This window comes from Mastomys coucha, unplaced genomic scaffold (assembly GCF_008632895.1).
Source record: "Mastomys coucha isolate ucsf_1 unplaced genomic scaffold, UCSF_Mcou_1 pScaffold9, whole genome shotgun sequence".
NCBI lineage: Eukaryota > Metazoa > Chordata > Mammalia > Rodentia > Muridae > Mastomys > Mastomys coucha.
In genome coordinates, this window is record NW_022196915.1 from 42464058 (window position 1) to 42478526 (window position 14469).

A 14469-nucleotide genomic window follows, 5' to 3' on the forward strand; every position below is an offset into this window, starting at 1 on the left:
TTTTTTGGAGGGGAAACTGGGAATGGAGAAATTTACATGTAAATAAAGAAAATATCTAAAAAAAAAGACAAAACCTAACTAAACAAAACTCCAAGCCATTATTATTAATTATAGTCACCATGGTCTCCAACAGAGCCCTAAAACTGATTGCTGGCTGTGTTGGCTACTCATCTTTAGTTATGTTTTACTTTAATTATGTTTTACTTAGTAAACAGTTCACCCCTATTGTTAAAAACCTGTAAGGGGCTCTTACTCCTGTATCTCCACCTTGTCTCTTACTCCTTTGCTCCCCATCTCTCCCCACTCCCTTCCCCCCTCTCTCCACATGGTCATGGCCAGCCCCTACTGCTCTACTCTCTCCTCTCTGCCTTTTTCTGCCTCTGCTACCCTCTTAACTCCCCTCCACATACCCTAAATAAACTCCATTCTATACTGAAAAACAAACCTGTAAGGGAAAGTCACCAGTGAATACTCTATTCTTAGAGACTCCCTAGGATACCACTGGATAACAGGACCACAGCCAGGGCAGCAAGTGCTTTGACCTTCTGAGTCAACTATTTCAGTTTTCAAAAATAATTTATCATGTAACTGTGGCTCTCCTTGTCCTCGGGAATCATCGGCTGATATGGTCCACAAGTGTAATGGGAGCAGAGAGTAGGAATGGGGAAGGGTGAGTGGAGTTGGGGGGTTGGGGTAGGAATGGGTGGTTCAGAAATCCTGTAAGCATGGACAGTGAATGATCACACTGGGACCAGCTGCGGGGAGTCATACCAACTTTACTTAGGGTGACTCAAGGCTTATATAATTTAGGGGACTGAGGGTAGGAACATCCAGGAAGGGCAAAGGTCATTGGCTGAGGGCTTAGGGTATCAAATTGTCTCATTAGCACGGGAAGCATTTCACGAAGCTCAGGAGCTAGCAAGTTCTTATCAGAAGAAAAGAAGTTGATCCTGTCATGTAACTAAGGCTTTGTGACATTACGAAGGTAGAAGGCTTTGAATTCCCTAGACAAGGTCAGAGAAGAAGCCCTGCATATGTAGGGAGTCCTCCATATGGCACTGAGCTCAGAGGCTGTCCAGCCAGTGCTGGACTTTGACCTTAATTAGTGGAGTTTCCCCATATCTCTCCCTGATTTATTTTTTATGAGAAACATCACTAAAGTATTCAACCTCTATACTGGGGACAGCTTGGTACTGAAACAGAACCTGTTTAGCAGGGGTTTTTGCAATGCTATTATCTGCTGTTTTAAAAACTGGAGGAGGCAGGGATAAAACACAACATAAACCAGAAGGGGCAGTGAGGGATGGGAGCCAGCAACAAGAGATGATTGAACCAACACAATCGCTCAGGGGATTGAAATCTCTAGAGCAAGTCTATACAAAGTTTTCTGAGGATATAGCATTGGTCTTAAACAACATTGGATTTGTTTACATTGATAAAACATTTTTCCTCACTACTACAAAAATACCCCCAAGTTTAGCAGTCATTAGGCCCCAGCAAGAGAGTTCACACACTGCTGGAGAGACCACAAGGCTGTCATCTGTGGATGTCATTGCCTGCTTGTCTCAAAAGTCTATAGTCAGATGATGTGCCTAGATAAAGGCAGCTTTGTGGCCCCAGGCAGGTCCAAGGGAGATGGTGGGTTAGTCTCCATCTTGTCTGCAGTAGCAGCGCTGCCTTCATTTTCTCATAGAGATAAACCTGTGGAATAACCGTAACAGGAGTGCTGAACCCCGGCAGGGGAATGTCGGGGTGTGTGTGTGTGTATACTATATATATATATATATATATATATATATATATATATATATATAAACTATATATATATATATATACAGTGTATGTATGTATATATATATGTATATAGTGTGTTATATATATATACATACATAGTGGGTGCTTATATATATATAAAATGTGATATATACATATCACATATACACATAAATAATATATATATATATATATATATATATATATATATATATATAGTGTGTGTGTGTGTGTGTGTATGTATTCTTTTTTACACCAAAAGAAGAGAGGGGGTAATGTACATGTTAAGCCTGTAACAGTTTGATTGACAGTGTAGTGCCAGGGAAGTGTTAGCAATACCCCCAAAATAGAGGTCGAACTGATGCAGCTCACAGCAGGGTCTTTATTCCAGCTAGCTCAGGTTCCCAATGCACCATTGCCATCACGCAGGATGATTTTGGTGGTAGGGAGCCCCGAATATCTTTCAGGGCAATGCTTTATAGTAAGCAGCAAGTGGGGGGTGGTGGGAACTGAGAAAGAAAACACCATGTTCATAATGTATCCAGAATGGGCAATAACTATTTGTCTGTGAAAAATAAACTGCCTTCAGTAGATGGTCTCTTTTTTTTTTTTTTTTAAATTGAAGATTAAATAATAGTTATTAATGCAATCGCTTGACCTGTGGAAGAAGACCTGTCAAAGAAGCTTGATTACCTAAGACTCCTGGCAATGGGAGCCACAGAGCCTGAACCAGCTATGTCCTGTGACCAGGCACGATTCCCAGTGGACGGATTGGGACATCCACTCAGCCACAAAACCTTTGAATTTGTTCTGTTTACAAGATCTGCTGAGGTAAAGGTGGCACAGAAACTGTGCAAGTAGCCAACCAATAACTGGTCCAGCTTAAGGTCCATGCCATGAGAGGGAGTCCCTCCCTCCCCCAACACTGGTTGGAGGACCAGGATCCAGAGGCTGAATAGCCTAGAGACCCATGATAGAACCAAACATGATTGGAATAAAAAAAAAAGTCAATGAAATTATTCTTAATGCTATTCTGCTGTACACATAGATGGGTGCCTAACTCAATTGTCATCAGAGTGGCTTCATCTAGCAACTGATGGAAACAGATGCAGAGACCCACAGCCAAACATTAGACAGAGCTTGGGAATCCTTGGGAGGAGGGCGAGGAAGGATTTTAAGAGCCAGTGAGGTCAAGGACACAAGAAAACACACAGAATCAACCAGCCTGGGCTCATAGGGAATCACATAGACTGAACCCACAACCGGGGAGCCTGCATGGACCTGACTAGGCCCTCTGCACATATGGTACAGTTGTGTAGCTTGGTCTTCTTGTGGGATGCCTAACAGTGGGAGTGGGGCTGACTCTGCCTCTATTGCCTGCCTTTGAGACCCTCTCCTCCTATCTGGTTTCCTCATCTAGCCTTTATAGGAGAGGAGGTCCCTGTCTTACACTGAGTATGGCATGTTTGGTTGGTACTCATGGGAGACTGCCCTTTCTGAAGAGAAATGGAGGAGGAGAGGTTGGGGAGAGAGAAAGAAGACATGAGGGGGAGGTTTTGGGAAGAGAGAAGAAGAAACTGAGGTCAGGATGTAAAAATTAATTAAAAAGATAAGGAAAATATCATCATTTCTGCTCCTTGTCCCAGGGGAACTCATGAAGGTTCAGCTTCTCTGGCTTTCAGGATGGCTCAGCCATGTGAGCCTTCAGCACAGGATGCTCACTGCCCAGAGAGCAGTGCTTGACCAGTGGGGGACTGAAGATGGGTATACACTTACCTGGTGCAGAGTCTCTACGGTCAGGGCACATGGGGGTATGAACAAAGCACAAATTGCTATTAGTCCTGTCCTCTAGAGACAATTTCCAACATTATTTTGATATAACCACTTCCAGCATTTTATAGGATGGCTACACATCATATATAATTAAAATTGAGACTCTACTATGGAGAGATTTTCATATTCCTTTTTGAAAAGCATTGTACTGGATTTTCCTGCATTATTAAATTTGTGAACAAATTATTAACTATCAAAACACTCAGTCCTATAAATTTATCATTTAAATTCTGTTCCATGGATGGGGTCCCAGTGTGCTTTAAAATTAATGTTGAGATGCAGATCTTTATACATCAGTCTTCTCCCATGTCCCTTTCACTTCTTAAGGAATCCCTGGAAATGACTTGGTCAAAGGGACTCATCCACCCTCACGAGTCATAGGTGTTTCCAGCCTCTGTCTGGTTGGTGCCCCCATGCTACCACAAGCTCTCCCCCAGCTACTCCTTTTATGGGCAGATGGTGTTCTTATCCTGCTGTGTGCTTTCTGCCAACCATTCCTCTTATGGGCAAAAGTCTGTCCTGAGCAACTGTAGGCGTTGGGCTTCCACAGAGCTGGTGGTCTGCACAGAGCAATTTGTGGATGGATGGATGTTGCTCAAGTTGACTTTGTGATCATTTCTCTTCTTCTTGTTCCTGGCCATCAGCTCTGTGGCAGCGACTAAGAGGCAATCCCCTCTGCCTCCCCTTAGAGCTTTACAGATGGGAGATCTCGTTTCCACCTGAGATTGCTTGTCCCTAGCTGTCCTACCTGTCCCACCTGTGTAAATCTCAGCTGAAGCTGATTTGCCCTCAGGGACATTGATCAATAGCTGGAGAGATTTTGTCTGGGTATGTAGAGGGTGTTGCTACTGACATCTACTGGAGAGAGGTGAGAAATACTTTAAAGATCCCACATCCTGTTTGCTATATATAAAATGTTCTCAGTGATTCTGAATTAGTAAATATAAATTACAGTTTGCATACGGTTAGTAGTTAAGTTAGGACATGAGAGATGGCTCAGTGACTAAGAGAGCTTGCTGTGACAGACAGCATGAGGACCTGAGTTTGAATCCCCAATACCCTTATAGAAAATGGAATTTGGTTAAGTGTGCCTGTAACCTCAGCACTTGAGACAGGAAAGTGCTTTCTGATCACCAGTGTGGCTTCAAGTTCATTGAGAAGCCCGTCACAAAGGATTCTGGCAGAGTGATAGAATAAAAGAATATAACATTTGATATTCTCTTCAGGTCTACTTGTGCATGCATAGGCACATACACCTATATACACATGTGCATACACAACATATACATTTTACACAGACACACAAACACACACACACATACCACTCACTGAGGGACAGGAGAGAAAGAGATAGAAAGAGGGAGAAAGAGAAATATTAAAGAAAGGATGGGTATAATTTCTTGTTTAAGCTGGATATACAGACCTTGACTACCAAGGAGTACATTTAGTCTTTCTTTGTTATTTCCATCTTTCTGCCTGTTTCACTAAACATGTTCCTTCATACCACCCCCAGGCACCTTATACTCTCTTCCAAATCTTAAGTTATTTAAGGTGTGAATCAGGTTGTTGTGAGCAGGGAGAAGAGAGGGACTGAGAGAGGAGACACACACTGCAGTCTAGAATCTGGGTCTTTATTGAGGTTTATGAAGATGGCGACTTTTAGGAACATTCTATGACTTGAACGAACTTTCTGGAAGCTCATGGATCTGGCAGAGCTTCAGCAGGAATTACAGACAGGCCAGATCCCATGGCACAGAAAGCCTGCACTATTCAAGTTCCAGATTTCCTCACAGGCTGGCCCAATCTCCAGAGTTAATTCTCCCTCAAGATCTTATTGATCCAGGGCCTGTAATGGGAGATTCTGGTGAAGACAGCAGGGGGCTTTGCATTCCGATGCACATAGGATGCAATGCCTTGGGCTATCCCAGCACACAAGAGAGGTCCTCCAGAGTCTCCCTGTTTGAGGTAGGGCAGAAAGGAAACACTTGAATGGATAGGAGGGAGTCTCTACCTCTACCCACCCATTTCAGCTTGCAGTTAGGTCTGGAGCCTGATGCCACATCTTTGTTTTGGGGGCAACCACCATACCTTCCTCATATCACCCCATGTTTTCTGCACAGCAGGAGTGACCCAGGATAGTCCTGGGAAGATGGATACTTTGTTTCCTCACTTGGTGATTCTTAAACACTGTAATTAACTGACAATCTTCTGCCTCACCCCACTTCTAGAACTCTGGCTCCCAGGAGTGCTTTCAGAAAAACCTGGTAAGAGGATCACCTTGTATACATTTTGTATCTTCTTGGGGTTGCCCACACACAGTTGGGAATTGTGTCGAAAACTGGTGAAGTGTTTGCAGGCTTGAGGCTCCAGGAGTCTCATCTTTACTTCCTGCAGTGTGTCAGAGGCTGGCTCATTCACGTTTGTTCTGCCCCAGCCAACTGCCCTGCACATTCTCCCGGGTGGGATGAAGTTGAAGTTGGCAGAGAGTGGGAGGGTTCCCACGCCTAGGGTTAGCTTGGCTTTCTCCTTCAACTGTGAAGGGAATGAGGGACTCTTAGGCAGGGCCATGGGGTAGGGGTTAGTTCCAGCAATCAGGGAAGGAAAGGGCAAAGTACCAAGTCCAACAGGGGAATAAGAGGGAGTGCTGTCCAAGGCAGGGCAAGCGAAATTCAGGGCAATGGAGACTGGAAGAAAAAGTCTCAAGGAGTGCAATGGAGGGAGAAACTTGTTACCTTCAGCAGCATGATGTCATGGACAATCAAATAGTTATTGTATTTTGGATGAAGGAATTGCTTTTCCACCTCAATCCTCTGCCACGTGTCTTCTTTAGATGTTTTGTTATGGGCTCCTAGGAGGACTGTTATAGACCTGTTGTGAGAAGGGATGGAGCCTGAGCATGTAGCAATTGGTAGAGTGTTTGCCTAGCATACATGAATCTCCGAGTTTAATACATAGCACTGTATAAACTGGCATGGTGGTTCATGCCTGTAATCTCTGCACTTGGGTGGTAGAGGCAGGGGGATTAGAAGTTCAAGGTCATCCTTAGCTACATAATGGGTCTGAAGCCAGCCTGAGCTACAGGGAACTGTGCCTCAAAAACAAACCACCCATAAACCCAACATGGGCAACAACAAAAAGAAAGGACAAGCAGAGACAGTGACAGGTTCAGAGATGAATGTATTTTGGTAAAAAGCCCTGGGACATGGGCTTCTTCCTATCCCACTTTTGGGGCTACCTGAGGTGTTGACGGGCTCAGGGTTTAATCAGGAGAGCAATGTGGAGATATCTCCCACGGACTTCAGTCGACTTTCAGGAGAGAAAAGGCTTGGAGAAAGAGTATTTTCTGGAACATACACACTTTCCAGGGCTGGCTCCCCAGGAATTGCTGGGGAATGAGTAAGAATAGAGGATCTGGGGGTAGGGTTTAATCCTCCCCAATTTGGAGAACTTTGAATGGGGCTCATTTTCTACAGCAAGAACTAGTCAGAAAAGCAGGAAGTGGAAAGTGTCCTGTGGGTTTTTTCTTCCTTTCTTAGGAATATTGGACTGTGGACCTTCGAACTGAAGGCCTGTGTTCTTGAAAATAGCAAAGAGAGACCACCAGAAAACTACTGGGTAGGTTCTGACAAGTGAGCTATGGGCATCTTCCAGGTTTCCCCTTCCAGGACATGGAGGGGCCATATTGGAGAATCCTCTCTTGCCTCTGAGGGGAGCTGCATTTTTAGTGATTGAGGCTCAGGGCATCTATTTAATGACATCTCTCTTGTCAGTTGACCTAGGCTCAGGATCCCTCTGAGGTCCACCTGTGTGTGTCCCAGGTTGCCATCCCGTGGTTTACCTCATACTAAGGATAAACAGCATCTAGTCTCACCTTCCTGCACAGTGAGCTGCAGTCAGCACAAAGTTTCGTCTTATCAGGAAGCCGCTGCAGGCCGACAGGTAATTCTCAGAAGTGACAATTTCCAGGTAGGCCATGTAGGGACGGGAGTGTGGTATGCACTCCGTGCCCCCGATGATCTCCCCTAGAACAGAGAACCTCACAACCTGAGGTGGGCATGGGTGCTCTCTCCAGGGAGTGCACAGTTGTGGTAAGGGTGAGAGAGCCTTCCCTTGACCTCCTTGCCCTAAACTCTGCCCATGGTTCTCTCAGGCATCTTCGTCAGCTCCTCTCACCCACAGCCTGCCCTCCTCCACAGTCATTTCTTTCTCAAGAATCCAGTCCCACCTTAGATTTAGGCAGTTTTCTACCTCTGAAATTTTACACTCTGCCTAGTGCCTAGGCCCATCTTCCCTCTTGCAGCACATGCTGTCCAGGCTCCTCCTGCCCTGCCCCCTTAGAGGCTCAGAACCCAAAAATCACAAGGTGATCTTCTGTCTTGGAACCCAAAAATGAAGAGAATGTGCCTGTTATCCTGGACTCTCTGTCTTTCTCCCAGTGGCTTTAGGATTCCCTGCTGAGTCAGCACAAACTTCCATGTTCCTAGAAACTGCTCCAGCTCTAAAGAATGGCCAGGCATATTCCACAAGAAGACTCCACTCTGAGTGTCTTGAGAAGAGCTATGAGACCCATTTGAGAGTCCCAAATGACACACTAAAATTTATTGCTTTAGGAGCTGAGCCTGCAAATTGGAGTGGGAGGGACCCCAATACTCACCAGCTTTGGTGCTGGAACCCAGGAGAAGGAACAGCAGATGGAGAGCGAGAAGGTGCATCCTCCCAGAAGGGCTGCTCAGGGCTGCTGCAGGCTTCATCTTTGGGTCTTAGGCCTTATTACTCTCAGTGGGCAGGGGAGTGGCAGAGCTGTTACCACAGGAACTGTGTGGTCATGGTTTCTTCTTTAAGTTGACTTGTCTTCATAACTGGGCACTCCCCCAGAATAACACTGTTTTACTAGAGGTGAAACGGAAGCCTGCACTCTTATTTCCCAGATACTCAGATGGGCCCTCAACTGTGCCTCTGTGTGAGTCAGGAGTGTGGGGACAGAATATGGAGGGATGGTACCTTCCTAGTTAGGGCAACTTGTTGAAGGTCCCCAGAAACTTGGGTTGAGGAATATCTTTGCAGTGAGCATCCGGGAGCACACAGGCTGTGATTACTAGAGCCCACAGTAGGAAATGTGCTTTCGAGAAAGACTCTATGAACATATACATGTATAGATATGTACAGGTGGATATAATCACGTTTTGCTATATGGCAATTTCAAAAAATAAAGAAAAAATATAATATACCCAGTTAGTTTTCATGCTATTGCATTTTATTTTATTTCACTATATATTAAAACAGGAATAGCACTCTTCTTAAATAAGGGTTACCTGATGTGAAACACATTACCTTGCATTTCTCTTTCTTGGAACCAGTGTTTATTGTCTGAAGAAGAGATAGAGAGAGAGAGAGAGAGAAAAACAATAACCAAAGGAGGAAGCCAAGTCTAGGATAGGAGCCCAAGGACTCCAACCTGAGAGCCATGAGGTGGAACGACCTTTTCCTCCGCCTGTGTATGCAATTTAGTGACATTCCTTTAGATACCTTGTTACTTTCATAGCAACCCCATCAAATACTTATTACTGTTTCAATTTGCTGACCTGACCTTTAGTGTTTATGGTTTAGAATTAGATCTTTCTGATTTCAAATGAAGGGTCCTTTCTGCTCAACCATCCTAGAGAAAGAGTCTTGGTACGTGTGAAGGGAGGGTTAGGGTTAGGGGTATGAGGTAAACAATTTGCTCCAGAAGGCTGGCATGGTTCTAAACCACAAACTACAACATTAGTGTCTGAGAGTTGACACTTTCACTTTTTTGTTAAAACTATCTTGGGAAATTCCACTACTATCTGTTTACAAATGTGGACTTGAAACTGAGACTAATATACAAAAGTAGTATACAAAAATATACTACCTTTGACTGTTAAACACATTTTAAGTATCTGCTTGGTGCACCTCTGGACTCAGAAGGAGTCTAATGAGAAGGCCACACAGTGGAGTGCCATTTCTCTTGGAGACCTACAAGAGGTTTAGTTCATAGGTATGGCTTAACTGCAAGTCCTGCCTGTTCATTTGCTAATGCTGAGAGCTGTCCTCTGATGCTGCATCACTAACAGGGAAGAGGAGGATCTAGAGCTGGAGATGTCTTGTCTGGAGGCTCTGCATTGGTGAGTCCAAGCCCCGGGAGCCCAAGGCAAGGTTTTTCTCTTGTGTTATTGAAAATGGAGAGGTAGATCATACAGAACTAGAAAGTCGACTCCACAACACCATGGCTCAGGTCCACCAGCACTGGGTTCTGTTTCTTGGCTTGGCTGTAGGTGAGGGAGGAGATAAGGTTCAGTCCCCAGCAGGGCATCAACCTCATAAACACTGACCCTGATTTTCATGATTTTCCTGCATTCTCTTTGTCTGTTACAGTTTCCCAGAATTCTGCTTTCTCTGCTGCCTGCCTTGGCTGACTTCTGTGCTGTGTACTCCAGAGTTCAGTTATGGTTTGAAGATCACACAGCTGGGAGTGGGACGAGCTAGAAAGCAATGGGGGTCAGTAGGAGATCCTGCCTTTGTTTAAAGGCAGCAACTGGTAAAACCTGCTGTTTTGGTGTCTCAGGGAAGTCATGTCATGGACCTTTCTCATGGCTACAGCTTGAGGACACAGTTCACGATGGACAGACATTGCAGCAGGACTGGGAAGGATGAGGAGCATTGCATCAACAGACAGGAAGTGCGACTCTGACATAAAACTTCACAACCAGCCTGCTGCCAACACTTCCTTCCATGATGCCTCTTAGGGTTCTACAACCTCCCGAAGGCATTACAACTCCCTGGGGACCCAGTGTTCCAAGACATTAGCCACAAAAACTGTTTAAAAGGTTTGATCATTTCACAGTGTAATATTTTATACAGGATATATTCAAAACTTCAATCATCTACAACATTGTAAAGCTGTTGGGAAAACTGGACTATCAAAATAGAATTTGCTATAGAGTATATGCAGCTCTGGCAGAGACAGCTGTCGCCCAGGAGTGATTCATATCCTCCTTCCCTCCTTCCCTCCCTCCCTCCCTCTGTCCCTCTTTCTCTCTTTTTGTTCCTCTTCTTTCCCTCCTACTCTCTTCCCTTCCTTCTCAGTTGTTATTTTGAGGCAGGTAGGCTTTCATGTAGCCCAGGTTAGCCTTGAACTCCTTATGTAAATGAGGCTATGCCTTGAATCCTGCTCCTCCTGCCTCTGCCTCCTGTTAGCATTACCTGCATGCACTACTATGTCAAGCTTAGGATTTGTTTCTGAGAAAATAATTTAGTAATGTGGTTCTAGAAGACATAGTCTGTGCACAGTGTGACTCCATGCTAACATTTAGTAGCTTTGCATTATAGGATGAAAAGCTGGTCATCGTGGTGCACACTGCAGTCCTCAGTATCTGAGAGACTGAGGCAAGAGCATGGTGTCTGTTCAACGCTAGCCTGCGTTCCAAGCAAGACCGTGTATAAAACAAATCAGAATGAAACAAAACTCGAAAATTGTTTGTGCTTAAAAATGACACAAAATCATAGTCTTTCCTTCCTAAAAATATTTCCAAAGCTACTAAAAATTTTCATTTACAAAATAATGGATAAACACATTCCTTTGCATGGTAGGAGAACAGATGGTGTCAGGTGGTAACACCCGCTGCAGGATAGTAACAACCCTGGCTCACCAGAGACTGGATTCTCCTCATTGTAAGCGTTCTTGTTTTCTGAATGTAAATCTCCTTCAGTCACTGTTTAGCACTTAGACCTGCACATTCCTCTCAATTGCACTTTTTTTTTTTTTGAGTCTGAAGATTTACCAGCTTTTGCTGCCGTCCGGGTTATGTTTCCACTTTTGCAAAGCTTGGGTGAGTACCTGCTGACCTCCTGGATGCTTTCTTCAGCTGCTGTTGGCTGAGGTGATCTTCCCTCTGGACATGCTCAATGTGTATCTTCTGCTAACAGTGCACTGAGAGGCTTTCATAAGCTAGGCTGTCCTCATAAGAGGAAAAAAAAACCCTTATCTGCACGTGTCCCTTGCTGACCTCGGGAGACCATGGCTGTTCTCTTTTTCCAGTGTCCTCAGGGCCTGCTGCTCTTGCCCCCCTTCCACAACGCCCAAGAATGACCGTTAGTAGTGATGCATAATGATGAGTCTCTTATCTTGATTTTAGAGCCTTTGGGTCACCAACTGCTCCTTAGACACCAGAGGCCCATGTGATGGGGTTAGCTCTGTAGAGGTGACCTTTCTGGAAGCCACTCTTCCTGTGCCCTCAGCCCAGTTCTCAGGAGTCTCCACCTGCTCCCCTATTGCTGTGGGCCAGGCTGCAGGGTGGGGCAATCTCTCTCTCTCCTCACCTCCAGTTGCCCATCTTCAGAGAGGAAGACTGTCCCACGTACATGTCCTTCTTAGACTGTGGGGTAAAGAGGCAGTGCGCCCTCAACTGTAGGTCAGTGAGTATTCACATCTGCTAAGGAAAGACACAACTCCTGTCTTTTCTTTGTGTTTCACCTTTTAAAACCTTTGTATAAGCCAAGGGTGGTGGAGCGTGCTTGGGGTCCCAGCACTAGGGAGGCTGAGGCAGAAGGGTCATAAATTGGAAGTCAGTCTGAACTACATGGTGATAGTATGCCCAAGCCACACCAATCTAAGTCAAGATGAGAAAAAAAAAACTGTACCATTTAGTTATACAACTATAAATAAGAGTTAGAAAAAAATAAACAGGGGGACTGGATAGATGGCTCAGTGGTTAAGAGCACCGACTGCTCTTACAGAGGTCCTGAGTTCAATTCCCAGCAACCACATGGTGGCTCACAACCATCTGTAATGGGATCTGATGCTCTCTTCTGGTGTGCCTGAAGAGAGCAATAATGTTCTCTGATATATAAAATAAATAAATAAATCTTTTTTTTTTTTCCGAGACAGGGTTTCTCTGTGTAGTCCTGGATGTCCTGGAATTCACTATGTAGACCAGGCTGGCCTCCAACTCAGAAATCTGCCTGCCTCTGCTTCCCAAGTGCTGGGATTAAAGGCATGAGCCACCACTGCCTGGCCAATAAATAAATCTTTAAAAAGTCACTTATGTATATATAATCCAATGCAGATTCTTTAATTTTTTTAAAGATCCTTTCAGGTTTTTAAATTCCCATATATGCTCTCTGTCCCCATAGAGTTAGAGTTAATACTCTTGTATTTGATAGCTATCTTTACATCTCTATTGAACAGTGCTGAAGTTAGAAACCCAGACCTGAGTCTGTCAAGCCGTGAGGAGAGTGGAGGCACTGAGGTCCTGGTCTGGGGTTGGTCAATATAGCAGTTTTTCATGGTACAGTAGTCAGAGGGCCATGCCCATTATATATTAGGCCACCCAGCCTACTTGGCCTAATGTGTAGTCGCCTCCATTTTGAGTCCACAGAACCCTGTAGTAAAAGCCTTGTTTCCCTTTACTAAGGACGATGGGGGATTTGGCTTCTAAGAGGAGAGCAGAATCTTAGAAGTTCACCCAACTCAGGCATTCTTCTGAAAGGCTGGATCTTTGAGGAAGATGGCAGTTAAATGGGGGTGGCTCAGAAGCAGGTCTAGAGCCACCATGCTAAGGACTAGTACATGCTAAGTGCTGAGGGTCTCTTTCCAATGATGGCTAGTTCTGCCCTGTGTTTGGCTTCAGAAAGTGCTGATGCTCTCCACTGTGACTGCTGCAGCCACAGTCCTGGTCCAAGGACTTCTGAGGGCAGGCTCTCCTCTAGCTGCAGGTGCAATACTGAGAGAATGATGATGGCCGAGTAGGTGGTGAGGACACAAGGATCAACAGCCATGTCTGACCTAGGCATGGGATCTGCTATGATGTGTGGAAAGATGCAGGGGCTAAGGCATGGGGTCTGTGGGCAGAAGAGCTGAGAGACAAGGAGGGAGAAGAGGAGCAGAGAGGACAGGGGCGGGAAGAACAGAACAGTGCACACATTACCCTGGATGTGGAATCTTACTGTACACTGCCATGCATGTTAGATACTATTCAATAATCCTCAGTGGCACACCCTGTGACAGGAAGTCAGTAGCTGGGATTGTTAACATGTCAAGAGAGTAGCTCAAATCAGTTCTTCATTGAGCATAGAGAGGGCTGAGTGTTTAGAGCACAGAGTGGAGTCACACAGCTGCTGGAGGTTATGTCTTTATTGAGGTGCATTACAGGCAACAATCCATCACCACAGACTTGTGTATCTTTGAGATCCTCTCAGGGACAGCTGGGGACAGGATTTTTGAACCCAAGAGGTACCAGAATAGTCTCTCTCTTGGAGACTCTGACTCATGCAGGTCAGGCTTTTCAGCTACTTGCCATTTATGACTGTATTAATCCAGGGCACATATGAGGAGATTCGGGTGAAGATTATAGGGAGCTTTCTTTTTCCATGTCCATGAGATGCAATGCCATGGGCCACCCCAGCACACAGTAGAGGTCCCCCGGAGTCTCCCTGTATGTTAGAAATAACAGATTAAGAGCAATGATTACTCTCCTATAACTTCAGACCTCCCTCCCATAGCTAATTCCAGAGTGAAATAAGAGGTCCTGGCTCCCTATAAGTTGTAAGTTAGGGATTTACTGCTTGATTCTGGTCCCCTCCTAGTCCCCCCAGCCTTGCTCCAGTGCTAATATGTCTCCCTTTACTCCCTTCCTTTGTCTTCTGGAGCCTCATGGGAAGGTTGCAGGAAGGGATGGGGCATAGGAAGATGAGACAGAGAGGGAGTATTTCAGTTCCCAGAGCCTCAGGGATGGGAGCTAAGAACACAGGCATTAGTCACTGCCATGGAGAACTGTTTGGCACACTTCCTCCACTGATGCTGTTCTCTGATGTGGGAAGGAAGAGCAGGTAAGTATTCACCTC

The 14469-nt window shown here is 45.1% G+C and overlaps 1 protein-coding gene across 1 annotated transcript; it reads right to left on the minus strand.

The window, feature by feature from the left end:
• Positions 1-5216: 5216 nt before the first annotated feature.
• On the minus strand, positions 5217-8485 carry LOC116084454 (chymase). Its single transcript, XM_031361462.1, has 5 exons — positions 8261-8485; positions 7478-7628; positions 6339-6474; positions 5884-6138; positions 5217-5562 (listed from the first exon to the last, which is right to left on the minus strand). The coding sequence occupies exons 1-5, from the start codon at positions 8355-8357 to the stop codon at positions 5419-5421; spliced, it is 783 nt and encodes a 260-aa protein (XP_031217322.1). The 5' UTR covers positions 8358-8485; the 3' UTR covers positions 5217-5418.
• Between the last annotated feature and the right edge of the window lie 5984 nt (positions 8486-14469).